The 23,646-nt window shown below is 48.4% G+C and overlaps 1 protein-coding gene across 1 annotated transcript in view; it reads left to right on the top strand.

Moving 5' to 3' along the window:
* WHRN (whirlin) overlaps positions 1-23,646 on the top strand; it is a 618,751-nt gene that overhangs the window by 519,261 nt on the left and 75,844 nt on the right. The window contains exon 8 of the mRNA XM_069241507.1: positions 20,706-20,738. Coding sequence (XP_069097608.1) covers positions 20,706-20,738 — 33 coding nt within the window. The remainder of the gene's footprint in view (positions 1-20,705; positions 20,739-23,646) is intronic.

Below are 23,646 nucleotides of genomic sequence, written 5' to 3'. Positions count from 1 at the left end.
GATTGTGTGCTGAGACTGTATAGACAGAGGCAGACTGTGTGCTCAGTCTGTATAGACAGGGGCAGACTGTGTGCTGAGACTGTATAGACAAATGCAGAACATGTGCTGAGACTTTATAGAGAGAGCCAGACTGTGTGCTGAGACTGTATAGAGAGAGCCAGACTGTGTGCTGAGACTGTATAGACAGAGGCAGATAGTGTGCTGAGACTGTATAGGCAGAGGCAGACTGTGTGCTGAGACTGTATAGCCAGAGGCCGACTGTGTGCTGAGACTGTATAGACAGAGACAGACTGTGTGCTGAGACTGTATAGACAGAGACAGACTGTGTGCTGAGACTGTATACAGAGAGGCAGACTGTGTGCTGAGCTTGTATAGACAGAGGCAGACTGTGTGCTGAGACTGTTTAGAGAGAGACAGACTGTGTGCTGAGACTGTAGAGACAGAGGCAGACTGTGTACTGAGACTGTATAGACAGGGGCAGACTGTGTGCTGACACTGTATAGACAGAGGCAGACCGTGTGCTGAGACTTTATAGAGAGAGAGAGAGACAGACTGTGTGCTGAGACTGTATAGAGAGAGGCAGACTGTGTGCTGAGACTGTATAGACAGAGACAGACCGTGTGCTGAGACTTTATAGAGAGACAGACTGTGTGCTGGGACTGTATAGAGAGGGGCAGACCGTGAGCTGAGACTGTATAGACAGAGACAGACCGTGGGCTGAGACTTTATAGAGAGACAGACTGTGTGCGGAGACTTTATAGAGAGAGGCAGACTGTGTGCGGAGACTTTATAGAGAGAGGCAGACTGTGTGCTGAGACTGTATAGACAGAGGCAGATTGTGTGCTGAGACTGTATAGACAGAGGCAGACTGTGTGCTGAGACTGTATAGACAGGGGCAGACTGTGTGCTGAGACTGTATAGACAATTGCAGAACATGTGCTGAGACTTTATAGAGAGAGACAGACTGTGTGCTGAGACTGTATAGAGAGAGCCAGACTCTGTGCTGAGACTGTATAGACAGAGGCAGATAGTGTGCTGAGACTGTATAGACAGAGGCAGACCATGTGCTGTGACTTTATAGAGAGAGACAGACTGTGTGCTGAGAATGTATAGAGAGAGACAGATTGTGTGCTGAGACTTTATAGACAGAGGCAGACTGTGTGCTGAGACTGTATAGAGAGAGGCAGACCGTGTGCTGAGACTGTATAGACAATTGCAGAACATGTGCTGAGACTTTATAGAGAGAGACGGACTGTGTGCTGAGACTGTATAGAGAGAGCCAGACTGTGTGCTGAGACTGTATAGACAGAGGCAGATAGTGTGCTGAGACTGTATAGACAGAGGCAGACTGTGTGCTGAGACTGTATAGGCATAGACAGACTGTGTGCTGAGACTGTATAGACAGAGGCAGATTGTGTGCTGAGACTGTATAGACAGAGGCAGATAGTGTGCTGAGACTGTATAGAGAGAGAGACAGACTGTGTACTGAGACTGTATAGAGAGAGGCAGACTGTGTGCTGAGACTGTATAGACAGAGACAGACTGTATGCTGAGACTGTATAGAGAGAGGCAGACTGTGTGCTGAGACTATATAGACAGAGGCAGACTGTGTGCTGAGACTGTATAGAGAGAGACAGACCGTGTGCTGAGACTGTATAGACAGAGGCAGACCGTGTGCTGAGACTTTATAGAGAGAGACAGACATTGTGCTGAGACTGTATAGACAGAGGCAAACTGTGCTGAGACTGTATAGGCAGAGGCACACTGTGTACTGAGACTGTATAGAGAGAGGCAGACTGTGTGCTGAGACTGTATGGAGAGAGACAGACTGTGTGCTGAGACTGTAGAGACAGAGGCAGACTGTGTACTGAGACTGTATAGACAGCAGCAGACTGTGTGCTGAGACTGTATAGACAGAGGCAGACTGTGTGCTGAGACTTTATAGAGAGAGAGAGAGACAGACTGTGTGCTGAGACTGTATAGAGAGAGGCAGACTGTGTGCTGAGACTGTATAGACAGAGACAGACCGTGTGCTGAGACTTTATAGAGAGACAGACTGTGTGCTGAGACTGCATAGAGAGGGGCAGACCGTGAGCTGACACTGTATAGACAGAGACAGACCGTGTGCTGAGACTTTATAGAGAGACAGACTGTGCTGAGACTTTATAGAGAGAGGCAGACTGTGTGCTGAGACTGTATAGAGAGAGCCAGACTGTGTGCTGAGACTGTATAGACAGAGGCAGATAGTGTGCTGAGACTGTATAGACAGAGGCAGACTGTGTGCTGAGACTGTATAGGCAGAGACAGACTGTGTGCTGAGACTGTATAGGCAGAGACAGACTGTGTGCTGAGACTGTATAGGCAGAGACAGACTGTGTGCTGAGACTGTATACAGAGAGGCAGACTGTGTGCTGAGCCTGTATAGACAGAGGCAGACTGTGTGCTGAGACTGTATACAGAGAGACAGACTGTGTGCTGAGACTGTAGAGACAGAGGCAGACTGTGTGCTGAGACTGTATAGACAGGGGCAGACTGTGTGCTGAGACTGTATAGAGAGAGGCAGACCGTGTGCTGAGACTTTATAGAGAGAGGCAGACTGTGTGCTGAGACTTTATAGAGAGAGGCAGACTGTGTGCTGAGACTGTATAGACAGAGGCAGATTGTGTGCTGAGACTGTATAGACAGAGGCAGATAGTGTGCTGAGACTGTATAGAGAGAGAGACAGACTGTGTACTGAGACTGTATAGAGAGAGGCAGACTGTGTGCTGAGACTGTATAGACAGAGACAGACTGTATGCTGAGACTGTATAGAGAGAGGCAGACTGTGTGCTGAGACTATATAGACAGAGGCAGACTGTGTGCTGACACTGTATAGAGAGAGACAGACCGTGTGCTGAGACTGTATAGACAGAGGCAGACCGTGTGCTGAGGCTTTATAGAGAGAGACAGACTGTGTGCTGAGACTGTATAGACAGAGACAGACCATGTGCTGAGACTTTATAGAGAGGCAGACTGTGTGCTGAGACTGTATAGACAGAGGCAGATTGTGTGCTGAGACTGTATAGACAGAGGCAGATAGTGTGCTGAGACTGTATAGAGAGAGAGACAGACCGTGTGCTGAGGCTTTATAGAGAGAGACAGACTGTGTGCTGAGACTGTATAGACAGAGACAGACCATGTGCTGAGACTTTATAGAGAGGCAGACTGTGTGCTGAGACTGTATAGACAGAGGCAGACTGTGTGCTGAGACTGTATAGACAGGGGCAGACTGTGTGCTGAGACTATATAGACAATTGCAGAACATGTGCTGAGACTTTATAGAGAGAGACGGTCTGTGTGCTGAGACTGTATAGAGAGAGCCAGACTGTGTGCTGAGACTGTATAGACAGAGGCAGATAGTGTGCTGAAACTGTATAGACAGAGGCCGACTGTGTGCTGAGACTGTATAGGCAGAGGCCGACTGTGTGCTGAGACTGTATAGGCAGAGACAGACTGTGTGCTGAGACTGTATAGGCAGAGACAGACTGTGTGCTGAGACTGTATACAGAGAGACAGACTGTGTGCTGAGACTGTAGAGACAGAGGCAGACTGTGTGCTGAGACTGTATAGACAGGGGCAGACTGTGTGCTGAGACTGTATAGAGAGAGACAGACTGTGTGCTGAGACTGTAGAGACAGAGGCAGACTGTGTGCTGAGACTGTATAGACAGAGACAGACCGTGTGCTGAGACTTTATAGAGAGACAGACTGTGTGCTGAGACTGCATAGAGAGGGGCAGACCGTGAGCTGAGACTGTATAGACAGAGACAGACCGTGTGCTGAGACTTTATAGAGAGACAGACTTTGCTGAGACTTTATAGAGAGAGGCAGACTGTGTGCTGAGACTTTACAGACAGAGGCAGATTGTGTGCTGAGACTGTATAGACAGAGGCAGACTGTGTGCTGAGACTGTATAGACAGGGGCAGACTGTGTGCTGAGACTGTATAGAGAGAGGCAGACCGTGTGCTGAGACTGTATAGACAATTGCAGAACATGTGCTGAGACTTTATAGAGAGAGACGGACTGTGTGCTGAGACTGTATAGAGAGAGCCAGACTGTGTGCTGAGACTGTATAGACAGAGGCAGATAGTGTGATGAGACTGTATAGACAGAGGCAGACTGTGTGCTGAGACTGTATAGGCAGAGACAGACTGTGTGCTGAGACTGTATAGGCAGAGACAGACTGTGTGCTGAGACTGTATACAGAGAGGCAGACTGTGTGCTGAGCCTGTATAGACAGAGGCAGACTGTGTGCTGAGACTGTATACAGAGAGACAGACTGTGTGCTGAGACTGTAGAGACAGAGGCAGACTGTGTGCTGAGACTGTATAGACAGGGGCAGACTGTGTGCTGAGACTGTATAGAGAGAGGCAGACCGTGTGCTGAGACTGTATAGACAGAGGCAGATAGTGTGCTGAGACTGTATAGGCAGAGGCAGACTGTGTACTGAGACTGTATAGCCAGAGGCCGACTGTGTGCTGAGACTGTATAGACAGAGACAGACTGTGTGCTGAGACTGTATAGACAGAGACAGACTGTGTGCTGAGACTGTATACAGAGAGGCAGACTGTGTGCTGAGCTTGTATAGACAGAGGCAGACTGTGTGCTGAGACTGTTTAGAGAGAGACAGACTGTGTGCTGAGACTGTAGAGACAGAGGCAGACTGTGTACTGAGACTGTATAGACAGGGGCAGACTGTGTGCTGACACTGTATAGACAGAGGCAGACCGTGTGCTGAGACTTTATAGAGAGAGAGAGAGACAGACTGTGTGCTGAGACTGTATAGAGAGAGGCAGACTGTGTGCTGAGACTGTATAGACAGAGACAGACCGTGTGCTGAGACTTTATAGAGAGACAGACTGTGTGCTGGGACTGTATAGAGAGGGGCAGACCGTGAGCTGAGACTGTATAGACAGAGACAGACCGTGGGCTGAGACTTTATAGAGAGACAGACTGTGTGCGGAGACTTTATAGAGAGAGGCAGACTGTGTGCTGAGACTGTATAGAGAGAGGCAGACCGTGTGCTGAGACTGTATAGACAGAGGCAGATAGTGTGCTGAGACTGTATAGGCAGAGGCAGACTGTGTGCTGAGACTGTATAGCCAGAGGCCGACTGTGTGCTGAGACTGTATAGACAGAGACAGACTGTGTGCTGAGACTGTATAGACAGAGACAGACTGTGTGCTGAGACTGTATACAGAGAGGCAGACTGTGTGCTGAGCTTGTATAGACAGAGGCAGACTGTGTGCTGAGACTGTTTAGAGAGAGACAGACTGTGTGCTGAGACTGTAGAGACAGAGGCAGACTGTGTACTGAGACTGTATAGACAGGGGCAGACTGTGTGCTGACACTGTATAGACAGAGGCAGACCGTGTGCTGAGACTTTATAGAGAGAGAGAGAGACAGACTGTGTGCTGAGACTGTATAGAGAGAGGCAGACTGTGTGCTGAGACTGTATAGACAGAGACAGACCGTGTGCTGAGACTTTATAGAGAGACAGACTGTGTGCTGGGACTGTATAGAGAGGGGCAGACCGTGAGCTGAGACTGTATAGACAGAGACAGACCGTGGGCTGAGACTTTATAGAGAGACAGACTGTGTGCGGAGACTTTATAGAGAGAGGCAGACTGTGTGCTGAGACTGTATAGACAGAGGCAGATTGTGTGCTGAGACTGTATAGACAGAGGCAGACTGTGTGCTGAGACTGTATAGACAGGGGCACACTGTGTGCTGAGACTGTATAGACAATTGCAGAACATGTGCTGAGACTTTATAGAGAGAGACAGACTGTGTGCTGAGACTGTATAGAGAGAGCCAGACTGTGTGCTGAGACTGTATAGACAGAGGCAGATAGTGTGCTGAGACTGTATAGACAGAGGCAGACCATGTGCTGTGACTTTATAGAGAGAGACAGACTGTGTGCTGAGAATGTATAGAGAGAGACAGATTGTGTGCTGAGACTTTATAGACAGAGGGAGACTGTGTGCTGAGACTGTATAGAGAGAGGCAGACCGTGTGCTGAGACTGTATAGACAATTGCAGAACATGTGCTGAGACTTTATAGAGAGAGACGGACTGTGTGCTGAGACTGTATAGAGAGAGCCAGACTGTGTGCTGAGACTGTATAGACAGAGGCAGATAGTGTGCTGAGACTGTATAGACAGAGGCAGACTGTGTGCTGAGACTGTATAGGCATAGACAGACTGTGTGCTGAGACTGTATAGACAGAGGCAGATTGTGTGCTGAGACTGTATAGACAGAGGCAGATAGTGTGCTGAGACTGTATAGAGAGAGAGACAGACTGTGTACTGAGACTGTATAGAGAGAGGCAGACTGTGTGCTGAGACTGTATAGACAGAGACAGACTGTATGCTGAGACTGTATAGAGAGAGGCAGACTGTGTGCTGAGACTATATAGACAGAGGCAGACTGTGTGCTGAGACTGTATAGAGAGAGACAGACCGTGTGCTGAGACTGTATAGACAGAGGCAGACCGTGTGCTGAGACTTTATAGAGAGAGACAGACATTGTGCTGAGACTGTATAGACAGAGGCAGACTGTGCTGAGACTGTATAGGCAGAGGCACACTGTGTACTGAGACTGTATAGAGAGAGGCAGACTGTGTGCTGAGACTGTATGGAGAGAGACAGACTGTGTGCTGAGACTGTAGAGACAGAGGCAGACTGTGTACTGAGACTGTATAGACAGCAGCAGACTGTGTGCTGAGACTGTATAGACAGAGGCAGACTGTGTGCTGAGACTTTATAGAGAGAGAGAGAGACAGACTGTGTGCTGAGACTGTATAGAGAGAGGCAGACTGTGTGCTGAGACTGTATAGACAGAGACAGACCGTGTGCTGAGACTTTATAGAGAGACAGACTGTGTGCTGAGACTGCATAGAGAGGGGCAGACCGTGAGCTGACACTGTATAGACAGAGACAGACCGTGTGCTGAGACTTTATAGAGAGAGGCAGACTGTGTGCTGAGACTGTATAGACAGAGGCAGATTGTGTGCTGAGACTGTATAGACAGAGGCAGACTGTGTGCTGAGACTGTATAGACAGGGGCAGACTGTGTGCTGAGACTATATAGACAATTGCAGAACATGTGCTGAGACTTTATAGAGAGAGACGGTCTGTGTGCTGAGACTGTATAGAGAGAGCCAGACTGTGTGCTGAGACTGTATAGACAGAGGCAGATAGTGTGCTGAAACTGTATAGACAGAGGCCGACTGTGTGCTGAGACTGTATAGGCAGAGGCCGACTGTGTGCTGAGACTGTATAGGCAGAGACAGACTGTGTGCTGAGACTGTATAGGCAGAGACAGACTGTGTGCTGAGACTGTATACAGAGAGACAGACTGTGTGCTGAGACTGTAGAGACAGAGGCAGACTGTGTGCTGAGACTGTATAGACAGGGGCAGACTGTGTGCTGAGACTGTATAGAGAGAGACAGACTGTGTGCTGAGACTGTAGAGACAGAGGCAGACTGTGTGCTGAGACTGTATAGACAGAGACAGACCGTGTGCTGAGACTTTATAGAGAGACAGACTGTGTGCTGAGACTGCATAGAGAGGGGCAGACCGTGAGCTGAGACTGTATAGACAGAGACAGACCGTGTGCTGAGACTTTATAGAGAGACAGACTTTGCTGAGACTTTATAGAGAGAGGCAGACTGTGTGCTGAGACTGTACAGACAGAGGCAGATTGTGTGCTGAGACTGTATAGACAGAGGCAGACTGTGTGCTGAGACTGTATAGACAGGGGCAGACTGTGTGCTGAGACTGTATAGAGAGAGGCAGACCGTGTGCCGAGACTGTATAGACAATTGCAGAACATGTGCTGAGACTTTATAGAGAGAGACGGACTGTGTGCTGAGACTGTATAGAGAGAGCCAGACTGTGTGCTGAGACTGTATAGACAGAGGCAGATAGTGTGCTGAGACTGTATAGACAGAGGCAGACTGTGTGCTGAGACTGTATAGGCAGAGACAGACTGTGTGCTGAGACTGTATAGGCAGAGACAGACTGTGTGCTGACACTGTATACAGAGAGGCAGACTGTGTGCTGAGCCTGTATAGACAGAGGCAGACTGTGTGCTGAGACTGTATACAGAGAGACAGACTGTGTGCTGAGACTGTAGAGACAGAGGCAGACTGTGTGCTGAGACTGTATAGACAGGGGCAGACTGTGTGCTGAGACTGTATAGAGAGAGGCAGACCGTGTGCTGAGACTTTATAGAGAGAGGCAGACTGTGTGCTGAGACTTTATAGAGAGAGGCAGACTGTGTGCTGAGACTGTAGAGACAGAGACAGACCATGTGCTGAGACTTTATAGAGAGGCAGACTGTGTGCTGAGACTGTATAGACAGAGGCAGATTGTGTGCTGAGACTGTATAGACAGAGGCAGATAGTGTGCTGAGACTGTATAGAGAGAGAGACAGACTGTGTACTGAGACTGTATAGAGAGAGGCAGACTGTGTGCTGAGACTGTATAGACAGAGACAGACTGTATGCTGAGACTGTATAGAGAGAGGCAGACTGTGTGCTGAGACTATATAGACAGAGGCAGACTGTGTGCTGAGACTGTATAGAGAGAGACAGACCGTGTGCTGAGACTGTATAGACAGAGGCAGACCGTGTGCTGAGGCTTTATAGAGAGAGACAGACTGTGTGCTGAGACTGTATAGACAGAGGCAGATTGTGTGCTGAGACTGTATAGACAGAGGCAGATAGTGTGCTGAGACTTTATAGAGAGGCAGACTGTGTGCTGAGACTGTATAGACAGAGGCAGATTGTGTGCTGAGACTGTATAGACAGAGGCAGATAGTGTGCTGAGACTGTATAGAGAGAGAGACAGACTGTGTACTGAGACTGTATAGAGAGAGGCAGACTGTGTGCTGAGACTGTATAGACAGAGACAGACTGTATGCTGAGACTGTATAGAGAGAGGCAGACTGTGTGCTGAGACTATATAGACAGAGGCAGACTGTGTGCTGAGACTGTATAGAGAGAGACAGACCGTGTGCTGAGACTGTATAGACAGAGGCAGACCGTGTGCTGAGACTTTATAGAGAGAGACAGACATTGTGCTGAGACTGTATAGACAGAGGCAGACTGTGCTGAGACTGTATAGGCAGAGGCACACTGTGTACTGAGACTGTATAGAGAGAGGCAGACTGTGTGCTGAGACTGTATAGACAGGGGCAGGCTGTGTGCTGAGACTGTATAGACAGGGGCAGGCTGTGTGCTGAGACTGTATAGACAGAGGCAGGCTGTGTGCTGAGACTGTATAGAGAGAGACAGGCTGTGTGCTGAGACTGTATGGAGAGGGGCAGACTGTGTCCTGAGCCTGTATAGACAGAGGCAGAATGTGTGCTGAGACTGTATAGAGAGAGACAGACTGTGTGCTGAGACTGTAGAGACAGAGGCAGACTGTGTACTGAGACTGTATAGACAGGAGCAGACTGTGTGCTGAGACTGTATAGACAGAGGCAGACTGTGTGCTGAGACTTTATAGAGAGAGAGAGAGACAGACTGTGTGCTGAGACTGTATAGAGAGAGGCAGACTGTGTGCTGAGACTGTATAGACAGAGACAGACCGTGTGCTGAGACTTTATAGAGAGACAGACTGTGTGCTGAGACTGCATAGAGAGGGGCAGACCGTGAGCTTACACTGTATAGACAGAGACAGACCGTGTGCTGAGACTTTATAGAGAGACAGACTGTGTGCTGAGACTGTATAGACAGAGGCAGATTGTGTGCTGAGACTGTATAGACAGAGGCAGATAGTGTGCTGAGACTGTATAGAGAGAGAGACAGACTGTGTACTGAGACTGTATAGAGAGAGGCAGACTGTGTGCTGAGACTGTATAGGCAGAGACAGACTGTGTGCTGAGACTGTATACAGAGAGGCAGACTGTGTGCTGAGCCTGTATAGACAGAGGCAGACTGTGTGCTGAGACTGTATACAGAGAGACAGACTGTGTGCTGAGACTGTAGAGACAGAGGCAGACTGTGTGCTGAGACTGTATAGACAGGGGCAGACTGTGTGCTGAGACTGTATAGAGAGAGGCAGACCGTGTGCTGAGACTTTATAGAGAGAGGCAGACTGTGTGCTGAGACTTTATAGAGAGAGGCAGACTGTGTGCTGAGACTGTATAGACAGAGACAGACCATGTGCTGAGACTTTATAGAGAGGCAGACTGTGTGCTGAGACTGTATAGACAGAGGCAGATTGTGTGCTGAGACTGTATAGACAGAGGCAGATAGTGTGCTGAGACTGTATAGAGAGAGAGACAGACTGTGTACTGAGACTGTATAGAGAGAGGCAGACTGTGTGCTGAGACTGTATAGACAGAGACAGACTGTATGCTGAGACTGTATAGAGAGGCAGACTGTGTGCTGAGACTATATAGACAGAGGCAGACTGTGTGCTGAGACTGTATAGAGAGAGACAGACCGTGTGCTGAGACTGTATAGACAGAGGCAGACCGTGTGCTGAGGCTTTATAGAGAGAGACAGACTGTGTGCTGAGACTGTATAGACAGAGGCAGACTGTGTGCTGAGACTGTATACAGAGAGACAGACTGTGTGCTGAGACTGTAGAGACAGAGGCAGACTGTGTGCTGAGACTGTATAGACAGGGGCAGACTGTGTGCTGAGACTGTATAGAGAGAGGCAGACCGTGTGCTGAGACTTTATAGAGAGAGGCAGACTGTGTGCTGAGACTTTATAGAGAGAGGCAGACTGTGTGCTGAGACTGTATAGACAGAGACAGACCATGTGCTGAGACTTTATAGAGAGGCAGACTGTGTGCTGAGACTGTATAGACAGAGGCAGATTGTGTGCTGAGACTGTATAGACAGAGGCAGATAGTGTGCTGAGACTGTATAGAGAGAGAGACAGACTGTGTACTGAGACTGTATAGAGAGAGGCAGACTGTGTGCTGAGACTGTATAGACAGAGACAGACTGTATGCTGAGACTGTATAGAGAGGCAGACTGTGTGCTGAGACTATATAGACAGAGGCAGACTGTGTGCTGAGACTGTATAGAGAGAGACAGACCGTGTGCTGAGACTGTATAGACAGAGGCAGACCGTGTGCTGAGGCTTTATAGAGAGAGACAGACTGTGTGCTGAGACTGTATAGACAGAGACAGACCATGTGCTGAGACTTTATAGAGAGGCAGACTGTGTGCTGAGACTGTATAGACAGAGGCAGATTGTGTGCTGAGACTGTATAGACAGAGGCAGATAGTGTGCTGAGACTGTATAGAGAGAGAGACAGACTGTGTACTGAGACTGTATAGAGAGAGGCAGACTGTGTGCTGAGACTGTATAGACAGAGACAGACTGTATGCTGAGACTGTATAGAGAGAGGCAGACTGTGTGCTGAGACTATATAGACAGAGGCAGACTGTGTGCTGAGACTGTATAGAGAGAGACAGACCGTGTGCTGAGACTGTATAGACAGAGGCAGACCGTGTGCTGAGACTTTATAGAGAGAGACAGACATTGTGCTGAGACTGTATAGACAGAGGCAGACTGTGCTGAGACTGTATAGGCAGAGGCACACTGTGTACTGAGACTGTATAGAGAGAGGCAGACTGTGTGCTGAGACTGTATAGACAGGGGCAGGCTGTGTGCTGAGACTGTATAGACAGGGGCAGGCTGTGTGCTGAGACTGTATAGACAGAGGCAGGCTGTGTGCTGAGACTGTATAGACAGAGGCAGGCTGTGTGCTGCGACTGTATAGAGAGAGACAGGCTGTGTGCTGAGACTGTATGGAGAGGGGCAGACTGTGTCCTGAGCCTGTATAGACAGAGGCAGACTGTGTGCTGAGACTGTATAGAGAGAGACAGACTGTGTGCTGAGACTGTAGAGACAGAGGCAGACTGTGTACTGAGAATGTATAGACAGGAGCAGACTGTGTGCTGAGACTGTATAGACAGAGGCAGACTGTGTGCTGAGACTTTATAGAGAGAGAGAGAGACAGACTGTGTGCTGAGACTGTATAGAGAGAGGCAGACTGTGTGCTGAGACTGTATAGACAGAGACAGACCGTGTGCTGAGACTTTATAGAGAGACAGACTGTGTGCTGAGACTGCATAGAGAGGGGCAGACCGTGAGCTGACACTGTATAGACAGAGACAGACCGTGTGCTGAGACTTTATAGAGAGACAGACTGTGCTGAGACTTTATAGAGAGAGGCAGACTGTGTGCTGAGACTGTATAGACAGAGGCAGATTGTGTGCTGAGACTGTATAGACAGAGGCAGACTGTGTGCTGAGACTGTATAGACAGGGGCAGACTGTGTGCTGAGACTGTATAGACAATTGCAGAACATGTGCTGAGACTTTATAGAGAGAGACGGTCTGTGTGCTGAGACTGTATAGAGAGAGCCAGACTGTGTGCTGAGACTGTATAGACAGAGGCAGATAGTGTGCTGAAACTGTATAGACAGGAGCAGACTGTGTGCTGAGACTGTATAGACAGAGGCAGACTGTGTGCTGAGACTTTATAGAAAGAGAGAGAGACAGACTGTGTGCTGAGACTGTATAGAGAGAGGCAGACTGTGTGCTGAGACTGTATAGACAGAGACAGACCGTGTGCTGAGACTTTATAGAGAGACAGACTGTGTGCTGAGACTGCATAGAGAGGGGCAGACCGTGAGCTGACACTGTATAGACAGAGACAGACCGTGTGCTGAGACTTTATAGAGAGACAGACTGTGCTGAGACTTTATAGAGAGAGGCAGACTGTGTGCTGAGACTGTATAGAGAGAGCCAGACTGTGTGCTGAGACTGTATAGACAGAGGCAGATAGTGTGCTGAGACTGTATAGACAGAGGCAGACTGTGTGCTGAGACTGTATAGGCAGAGACAGACTGTGTGCTGAGACTGTATAGGCAGAGACAGACTGTGTGCTGAGACTGTATACAGAGAGGCAGACTGTGTGCTGAGCCTGTATAGACAGAGGCAGACTGTGTGCTGAGACTGTATACAGAGAGACAGACTGTGTGCTGAGACTGTAGAGACAGAGGCAGACTGTGTGCTGAGACTGTATAGACAGGGGCAGACTGTGTGCTGAGACTGTATAGAGAGAGGCAGACCGTGTGCTGAGACTTTATAGAGAGAGGCAGACTGTGTGCTGAGACTTTATAGAGAGAGGCAGACTGTGTGCTGAGACTGTATAGACAGAGGCAGATTGTGTGCTGAGACTGTATAGACAGAGGCAGATAGTGTGCTGAGACTGTATAGAGAGAGAGACAGACTGTGTACTGAGACTGTATAGAGAGAGGCAGACTGTGTGCTGAGACTGTATAGACAGAGACAGACTGTATGCTGAGACTGTATAGAGAGAGGCAGACTGTGTGCTGAGACTATATAGACAGAGGCAGACTGTGTGCTGACACTGTATAGAGAGAGACAGACCGTGTGCTGAGACTGTATAGACAGAGGCAGACCGTGTGCTGAGGCTTTATAGAGAGAGACAGACTGTGTGCTGAGACTGTATAGACAGAGACAGACCATGTGCTGAGACTTTATAGAGAGGCAGACTGTGTGCTGAGACTGTATAGACAGAGACAGACCGTGTGCTGAGACTTTATAGAGAGACAGACTGTGTGCTGAGACTGCATAGAGAGGGGCAGACCGTGAGCTGACACTGTATAGACAGAGACAGACCGTGTGCTGAGACTTTATAGAGAGACAGACTGTGCTGAGACTTTATAGAGAGAGGCAGACTGTGTGCTGAGACTGTATAGAGAGAGCCAGACTGTGTGCTGAGACTGTATAGACAGAGGCAGATAGTGTGCTGAGACTGTATAGACAGAGGCAGACTGTGTGCTGAGACTGTATAGGCAGAGACAGACTGTGTGCTGAGACTGTATAGGCAGAGACAGACTGTGTGCTGAGACTGTATACAGAGAGGCAGACTGTGTGCTGAGCCTGTATAGACAGAGGCAGACTGTGTGCTGAGACTGTATACAGAGAGACAGACTGTGTGCTGAGACTGTAGAGACAGAGGCAGACTGTGTGCTGAGACTGTATAGACAGGGGCAGACTGTGTGCTGAGACTGTATAGAGAGAGGCAGACCGTGTGCTGAGACTTTATAGAGAGAGGCAGACTGTGTGCTGAGACTTTATAGAGAGAGGCAGACTGTGTGCTGAGACTGTATAGACAGAGGCAGATTGTGTGCTGAGACTGTATAGACAGAGGCAGATAGTGTGCTGAGACTGTATAGAGAGAGAGACAGACTGTGTACTGAGACTGTATAGAGAGAGGCAGACTGTGTGCTGAGACTGTATAGACAGAGACAGACTGTATGCTGAGACTGTATAGAGAGAGGCAGACTGTGTGCTGAGACTATATAGACAGAGGCAGACTGTGTGCTGACACTGTATAGAGAGAGACAGACCGTGTGCTGAGACTGTATAGACAGAGGCAGACCGTGTGCTGAGGCTTTATAGAGAGAGACAGACTGTGTGCTGAGACTGTATAGACAGAGACAGACCATGTGCTGAGACTTTATAGAGAGGCAGACTGTGTGCTGAGACTGTATAGACAGAGGCAGATTGTGTGCTGAGACTGTATAGACAGAGGCAGATAGTGTGCTGAGACTGTATAGAGAGAGAGACAGACTGTGTACTGAGACTGTATAGAGAGAGGCAGACTGTGTGCTGAGACTGTATAGACAGAGACAGACTGTATGCTGAGACTGTATAGAGAGAGGCAGACAGTGTGCTGAGACTATATAGACAGAGGCAGACTGTGTGCTGAGACTGTATAGAGAGAGACAGACCGTGTGCTGAGACTGTATAGACAGAGGCAGACCGTGTGCTGAGACTTTATAGAGAGAGACACGACATTGTGCTGAGACTGTATAGACAGAGGCAGACTGTGCTGAGACTGTATAGGCAGAGGCACACTGTGTACTGAGACTGTATAGAGAGAGGCAGACTGTGTGCTGAGACTGTATAGACAGGGGCAGGCTGTGTGCTGAGACTGTATAGACAGGGGCAGGCTGTGTGCTGAGACTGTATAGACAGAGGCAGGCTGTGTGCTGAGACTGTATAGAGAGAGACAGGCTGTGTGCTGAGACTGTATGGAGAGGGGCAGACTGTGTCCTGAGCCTGTATAGACAGAGGCAGACTGTGTGCTGAGAATGTATAGAGAGAGACAGACTGTGTGCTGAGACTGTAGAGACAGAGGCAGACTGTGTACTGAGACTGTATAGACAGGAGCAGACTGTGTGCTGAGACTGTATAGACAGAGGCAGACTGTGTGCTGAGACTTTATAGAGAGAGAGAGAGACAGACTGTGTGCTGAGACTGTATAGAGAGAGGCAGACTGTGTGCTGAGACTGTATAGACAGAGACAGACCGTGTGCTGAGACTTTATAGAGAGACAGACTGTGTGCTGAGACTGCATAGAGAGGGGCAGATAGTGTGCTGAGACTGTATAGAGAGAGCCAGACTGTGTGCTGAGACTGTATAGACAGAGGCAGATAGTGTGCTGAGACTGTATAGACAGAGGCAGACTGTGTGCTGAGACTGTATAGGCAGAGACAGACTGTGTGCTGAGACTGTATAGGCAGAGACAGACTGTGTGCTGAGACTGTATAGGCAGAGACAGACTGTGTGCTGAGACTGTATACAGAGAGGCAGACTGTGTGCTGAGCCTGTATAGACAGAGGCAGACTGTGTGCTGAGACTGTATACAGAGAGACAGACTGTGTGCTGAGACTGTATAGACAGAGACAGACCGTGTGCTGAGACTTTATAGAGAGACAGACTGTGTGCTGAGACTGCATAGAGAGGGGCAGACCATGAGCTGACACTGTATAGACAGAGACAGACCGTGTGCTGAGACTTTATAGAGAGACAGACTGTGCTGAGACTTTATAGAGAGAGGCAGACTGTGTGCTGAGACTGTATAGACAGAGGCAGATTGTGTGCTGAGACTGTATAGACAGAGGCAGACTGTGTGCTGAGACTGTATAGACAGGGGCAGACTGTGTGCTGAGACTGTATAGACAATTGCAGAACATGTGCTGAGACTTTATAGAGAGAGACGGTCTGTGTGCTGAGACTGTATAGAGAGAGCCAGACTGTGTGCTGAGACTGTATAGACAGAGGCAGATAGTGTGCTGAAACTGTATAGACAGAGGCAGACTGTGTGCTGAGACTGTATAGGCAGAGGCCGACTGTGTGCTGAGACTGTATAGGCAGAGACAGACTGTGTGCTGAGACTGTATACAGAGAGGCAGACTGTGTGATGAGACTGTATACAGAGAGACAGACTGTGTGCTGAGACTGTAGAGACAGAGGCAGACTGTGTGCTGAGACTGTATAGACAGGGGCAGACTGTGTGCTGAGACTGTATAGAGAGAGACAGACTGTGTGCTGAGACTGTAGAGACAGAGGCAGACTGTGTACTGAGACTGTATAGACAGGGGCAGACTGTGTGCTGAGACTGTATAGACAGCGGCAGACTGTGTACTGAGACTTTATAGAGAGAGAGAGAGACAGACTGTGTGCTGAGACTGTATAAAGAGAGGCAGACTGTGTGCTGAGACTGTATAGACAGAGACAGACCGTGTGCTGAGACTGCATAGAGAGGGGCAGACCGTGAGCTGAGACTGTATAGACAGAGACAGACCGTGTGCTGAGACTTTATAGAGAGACAGACTGTGCTGAGACTTTATAGAGAGAGGCAGACTGTGTGCTGAGACTGTACAGACAGAGGCAGATTGTGTGCTGAGACTGTATAGACAGAGGCAGACTGTGTGCTGAGACTGTATAGACAGGGGCAGACTGTGTGCTGAGACTGTATAGAGAGAGGCAGACCGTGTGCTGAGACTGTATAGACAATTGCAGAACATGTGCTGAGACTTTATAGAGAGAGACGGACTGTGTGCTGAGACTGTATAGAGAGAGCCAGACTGTGTGCTGAGACTGTATAGACAGAGGCAGATAGTGTGCTGAGACTGTATAGACAGAGGCAGACTGTGTGCTGAGACTGTATAGGCAGAGACAGACTGTGTGCTGAGACTGTATAGGCAGAGACAGACTGTGTGCTGAGACTGTATACAGAGAGACAGACTGTGTGCTGAGACTGTAGAGACAGAGGCAGACTGTGTGCTGAGACTGTATAGACAGGGGCACACTGTGCGCTGAGACTGTATAGAGAGAGGCAGACCGTGTGCTGAGACTTTATAGAGAGAGGCAGACTGTGTGCTGAGACTTTATAGAGAGAGGCAGACTGTGTGCTGAGACTGTATAGACAGAGACAGACCATGTGCTGAGACTTTATAGAGAGGCAGACTGTGTGCTGAGACTGTATAGACAGAGGCAGATTGTGTGCTGAGACTGTATAGACAGAGGCAGATAGTGTGCTGAGACTGTATAGAGAGAGAGACAGACTGTGTACTGAGACTGTATAGAGAGAGGCAGACTGTGTGCTGAGACTGTATAGACAGAGACAGACTGTATGCTGAGACTGTATAGAGAGAGGCAGACTGTGTGCTGAGACTATATAGACTGAGGCAGACCGTGTGCTGAGACTGTATAGAGAGAGACAGACCGTGTGCTGAGACTGTATAGACAGAGGCAGACCGTGTGCTGAGACTTTATAGAGAGAGACAGACATTGTGCTGAGACTGTATAGACAGAGGCAGACTGTGCTGAGACTGTATAGGCAGAGGCACACTGTGTACTGAGACTGTATAGAGAGAGGCAGACTGTGTGCTGAGACTGTATAGACAGGGGCAGGCTGTGTGCTGAGACTGTATAGACAGAGGCAGGCTGTGTGCTGAGACTGTGTAGACAGAGGCAGGCTGTGTGCTGAGACTGTATAGACAGAGGCAGGCTGTGTGCTGAGACTGTATAGACAGAGGCAGGCTGTGTGCTGAGACTGTATAGAGAGAGACAGGCTGTGTGCTGAGACTGTATGGAAAGGGGCAGACTGTGTCCTGAGCCTGTATAGACAGAGGCAGACTGTGTGCTGAGACTGTATAGAGAGAGACAGACTGTGTGCTGAGACTGTAGAGACAGAGGCAGACTGTGTACTGAGACTGTATAGACAGGAGCAGACTGTGTGCTGAGACTGTATAGACAGAGGCAGACTGTGTGCTGAGACTTTATAGAGAGAGAGAGAGACAGACTGTGTGCTGAGACTGTATAGAGAGAGGCAGACTGTGTGCTGAGACTGTATAGACAGACAGACCGTGTGCTGAAACTTTATAGAGAGACAGACTGTGTGCTGAGACTGCATAGAGAGGGGCAGACCGTGAGCTGACACTGTATAGACAGAGACAGATCGTGTGCTGAGACTTTATAGAGAGACAGACTGTGCTGAGACTTTATAGAGAGAGGCAGACTGTGTGCTGAGACTGTATAGACAGAGGCAGATTGTGTGCTGAGACTGTATAGACAGAGGCAGACTGTGTGCTGAGACTGTATAGACAGGGGCAGACTGTGTGCTGAGACTGTATAGACAATTGCAGAACATGTGCTGAGACTTTATAGAGAGAGACGGTCTGTGTGCTGAGACTGTATAGAGAGAGCCAGACTGTGTGCTGAGACTGTATAGACAGAGGCAGATAGTGTGCTGAAACTGTATAGACAGAGGCAGACTGTGTGCTGAGACTCTATAGGCAGAGGCCGACTGTGTGCTGAGACTGTATAGGCAGAGACAGACTGTGTGCTGAGACTGTATAGGCAGAGACAGACTGTGTGCTGAGACTGTATACAGAGAGGCAGACTGTGTGATGAGACTGTATACAGAGAGACAGACTGTGTGCTGAGACTGTAGAGACAGAGGCAGACTGTGTGCTGAGACTGTATAGACAGGGGCAGACTGTGTGCTGAGACTGTATAGAGAGAGGCAGACCGTGTGCTGAGACTTTATAGAGAGAGGCAGACTATGTGCTGAGACTGTATAGACAGAGACAGACTGTGTGCTGAGACTGTATAGAGAGGGGTAGACCGTGAGCTGAGACTGTTTAGACAGAGACAGACCGTGTGCTGAGACTTTATAGAGAGAAAGACCGTGTGCTGAGACTTTATAGAGAGACAGACTGTGTGCTGAGACTTTATAGAGAGAGGCAGACTGTGTGCTGAGACTGTATAGACAGAGGCAGATAGTGTGCTGAGACTGTATATAGAGAGAGACAGACTGTGTGCTGAGACTGTATAGACAGAGGCAGGCTGTGTGCTGAGACTGTATAGACAGAGGCAGGCTGTGTGCTGAGACTGTATAGAGAGAGACAGACTGTGTGCTGAGACTGTATAGAGAGGGGCAGACTGTGTGCTGAGACTGTATAGGCAGAGGCAGAATGTGTGCTGAGACAGTATAGACAGGGGCAGCCTGTGTGCTGAGACTGTATAGACAGGAACAGACTGTGTGCTGAGACTGTATAGGCAGAGGCACACTGTGTACTGAGACTGTATAGAGAGAGACAGACTGTGTGCTGAGACTGTATAGAGAGGGGCAGACTGTGTGCTGAGACTGTATAGACAGGGGCAGACTGTGTGCTGAGACTGTATAGGCAGAGGCAGACTGTGTGCTGAGACTGTATACAGAGAGGCAGACTGTGTGATGAGACTGTATACAGAGAGACAGACTGTGTGCTGAGACTGTAGAGACAGAGGCAGACTGTGTGCTGAGACTGTATAGACAGGGGCAGACTGTGTGCTGAGACTGTATAGAGAGAGGCAGACCGTGTGCTGAGACTTTATAGAGAGAGGCAGACTGTGTGCTGAGACTGTATAGACAGAGACAGACCGTGTGCTGAGACTTTATAGAGAGACAGACTGTGTGCTGAGACTGTATAGACAGGGGTAGACCGTGAGCTGAGACTGTTTAGACAGAGACAGACCGTGTGCTGAGACTTTATAGAGAGACAGAATGTGTGCTGAGACTTTATAGAGAGAGGCAGACTGTGTGCTGAGACTGTATAGACAGAGGCAGATAGTGTGCTGAGACTGTATATAGAGAGAGACAGACTGTGTGCTGAGACTGTATAGACAGAGGCAGGCTGTGTGCTGAGACTGTATAGACAGAGGCAGGCTGTGTGCTGAGACTGTATAGAGAGAGACAGACTGTGTGCTGAGACTGTATAGAGAGAGGCAGACTGTGTGCTGAGACTGTATAGAGAGGGGCAGACTGTGTGCTGAGGCTGTATAGGCAGAGGCAGACTGTGTGCTGAGACAGTATAGACAGGGGCAGCCTGTGTGCTAAGACTGTATAGGCAGAGGCACACTGTGTACTGACTGTATAGAGAGAGACAGACTGTGTGCTGAGACTGTATAGAGAGGGGCAGACTGTGTGCTGAGACTGTATAGACAGGGGCAGACTGTGTGCTGAGACTGTATAGGCAGAGGCAGACTGAGTGCTGCAGCTTTATAGAGAGAGACTGAATGTGTGCTGAGACTGTATAGACAAAGATGGACGGTGTGCTGCTCAGCATCACAGTGCATTGTGCCTGCATAGCCACGGGCAGACTGTGTGCTAGGCAGGTTAGTCTGTTGGAGTCTGTGTTCAGAGCAGGGGGTTGATGGATGTCCACACTGGCTGGTGTATTTGTTTTCTGTTATTTCTCCACTGTTCTGCAGCTTGGCCCTGATGTGTTCTTGTGTGCTTGTCTTTCTATTTCTCCCACAGGAGCGGCTGCTGTGGTTAATAGATCTTATGGAGGTACAGTATGTTTTCTGTAGGAAATTGGACTTAGGGGGGCATGGCGATAGAAAGAGGGGGGGTTTCCTATTTCTATAGTAAAGACATGACGAAGATCTTGAGTGGGGATGTTGGAGCGGGGGTGGTGAGCAGGTTAAGATGAACATGCGTTAGTTTACGGGAAACAGCTGAATGGGCCTTGCTTTCTACCTCGCTCTCGAACATTGTGCATCTGAATAGATGGCCTATTTCTGGCAGCTCTGCTAAGTGGCTTCCTGTGGTGACTCTCTGCGTCGGGCCAGTTACTTGTCAGTTCATCTTATGCCGTCTGCCCCCCCTCCCATCCCCTTCCCGGAGCCTATTCCATCTCCCCCACTTTCCCGTTTCCTCTCATATCTGTCTTGTCTAATCCATTCATCCGCTCTTAGATGTCCCCAAACCTCTCTGTCTCCCCACTCCTCCTGTGTCTTTGCTGCCCCTGTCTCATCCGTCCACCCCTCCGTTCCTCAAACTCTGTCACTGAGTTTAAAAAGCTTTATTCGGAGAAGAGAAGGAACATCATGACAATACATATTTGGAACAACGTGACAATTGATATGTTGATGAACATTATGCTAATGTGATAATGAAAAATACATATAGTGCATATATCTAAAGTAAGACATTGTAACACTTAAACTTATTTGTGAGGAGTTTGAGATTTGTAGGAAATGAAAGAAAAAGGGAGGGGAAGGCGGGGAAGGGGACTAACTCTGTGTCTGATCTCTTCACCCTCCTATATATCAACAACACTTTCTATCTCTCTTCGGTCTCTGTCTTCGTTTGCATCTCTCCAACACCCTCTCGTCTCTATACCTTCTCTTAAGACTCTCCAATCGCCTCGTATTTCTCTCATCTTCCCTCCTAGTCCTTTCCCTCGTTCCTCTTTGTTTGCACCTGTCCACCCTATCTCGCCTCTGTTCGCCATCTCTTCTGGCATACTTTATTCGTCTCTTTTCTCCACTGCCCATTGTATTGTAAGTTCAAGACCTTTATGTTCATATTGAATGTTATGTCCTTTTTGCAAGCCCAGTCTCACACCAGAATACACCTGTAAAAACACACCACTTGTATGAAGTAGATTATTACTTTTGAATATTCATCTCACATTGCCCTGCTCTCAACATCTATGCTGCTGCTGCCTTTAATGATTCGTCTCTCAGACTCCTTCTTCCTCCACCACCCCTCCCACAGGAGAGGGGAGCTCCATCGTAGGTAACAGCAGCAATAGTACTCCTGCTAGAGTATGAAAGACCCACCAATAGATTCCAAGTTTTAATGCATTTGCCAGTACATAGCATACTAGTTAATAAGGCATGTGGGGCACGTACAATAAAACGTAACGCAAGTTGTGCTTGCCCTCACTATAGGAATAAATATTAAACCACATTAACATAAATAAATAAATATAGAAATAAAAGCTAGGTTTTGGCAGGATGCCTCTGACAAGTAGACCTCGACTGAACAGGAAAAGGGTAACAGCTTGACAGATAGTCCCAAAAAATGCACATGGTGGCCCAACTCACAATGATTTTGCTGGATGTATTCTTGTAGCACTCCGGATGTACTACTGAACTGTAGTAGTCCGCAAGAATAATTTTGGGTAGCGTCTGGATTGCAACAGTAGGACAGGAGTACCATAAAAGTGCATCACTCCTACTAACATGAATATCTTTGTGAATGAAGCCCAGAGTACAGCAGTGCAGAATGCTGACATATGTCCACCCATTCCTTCCTTGGCGGCATGGACAAGTCTTTTTCTTTGCTAGGCTTGCTTCTTCTACTTGTTTCACTAATGTGCACTCAAAGAAAGAACAGTCCATTCGAAGAGGCAAAGAACCAAAAAGCAGACCCCTGTTGGAGCAAACAGGTAGCCTGATAAGTCTTGGTTAACACCAGTCTTATCCCCCATAGTGTGACTATCACCTTATCCCCTGTTTCCCATACTACAGAGATATGGTTGACCAGTGGAGGTGAGGCATATGGGAAGACATTCTACAGACATATGGGAACACCAGTGCCTGTACTACAGACAAATGTGAAAACCACTAGAGGTGAGGCAGCCATGCTGTATCTGGTCCATTCATGCCTTAAGGTGTGCTGTGAGGATCTTTTAAAAAAAGAGCACCCCCTTTCCAGATCTAACAAGTCTCCCCAAATCCATGCCTACAAGGCTCAACCAGGTAATTTTTTAGGGTCGAGCCTGCAAGAGCATGGGCTAACACATGTGTCTCACTTGCAAGACTCTGTTCTTAACAATAAGGGCTTGGAGCCCACCCGTTGTTTACCATTTGTTTGCTTGCCTGACACTCTTCTTTTCAGCCTTGTAATTCATCACCGCAGGCCAAGCATCATTTCCGTTTCTCTTTGTGGAGCAGGGGCCAAGCACTGAATGACTGAACTCAATCAGTGGCCATCCGCTGCTCCCAACGTGATTGAGGTACTATTTTGTTCTTTTTAACTTTTAGTGCCATGCAAACAAAGGTGTTACTGGCAAAAATGTGTCCGGTAGGACAAACAAGATTGCAAAGATTTATTTTCTCTAGTTAACTTTCTTTTACTTTGCCAAGTCTTCTTTTCTCACTTTGCATTCATATTTTCTTTTGCTTTTGCTCATGAGCGTTGTTCTCAGAAGATGAGGATTACCTTATTTTAAATATTGCAAAGCTATACTGTTTATTTCTTATGTGTAGTTTCTGAGAAGATGCTAAATCACAAATGTGCAGTACACCTCAATCCTCCACACTCCAATCCGAAGCACTCACCTCAACCCACCCCACTTCAATACCCCAAACTAAAATCCTCCCAACACACCGCAATCCAATCTGCCCCACTCTAATAGACCCCATTCCAGTCTGCCCCACTCCAGTCCAAAACAATCTGCCCACCG

This window comes from Pleurodeles waltl, chromosome 6, assembly GCF_031143425.1.
Source record: "Pleurodeles waltl isolate 20211129_DDA chromosome 6, aPleWal1.hap1.20221129, whole genome shotgun sequence".
In the NCBI taxonomy this organism is placed as follows: Eukaryota; Metazoa; Chordata; class Amphibia; order Caudata; family Salamandridae; genus Pleurodeles; species Pleurodeles waltl.
This window is presented reverse-complemented; position numbering and strand designations above follow the sequence as displayed.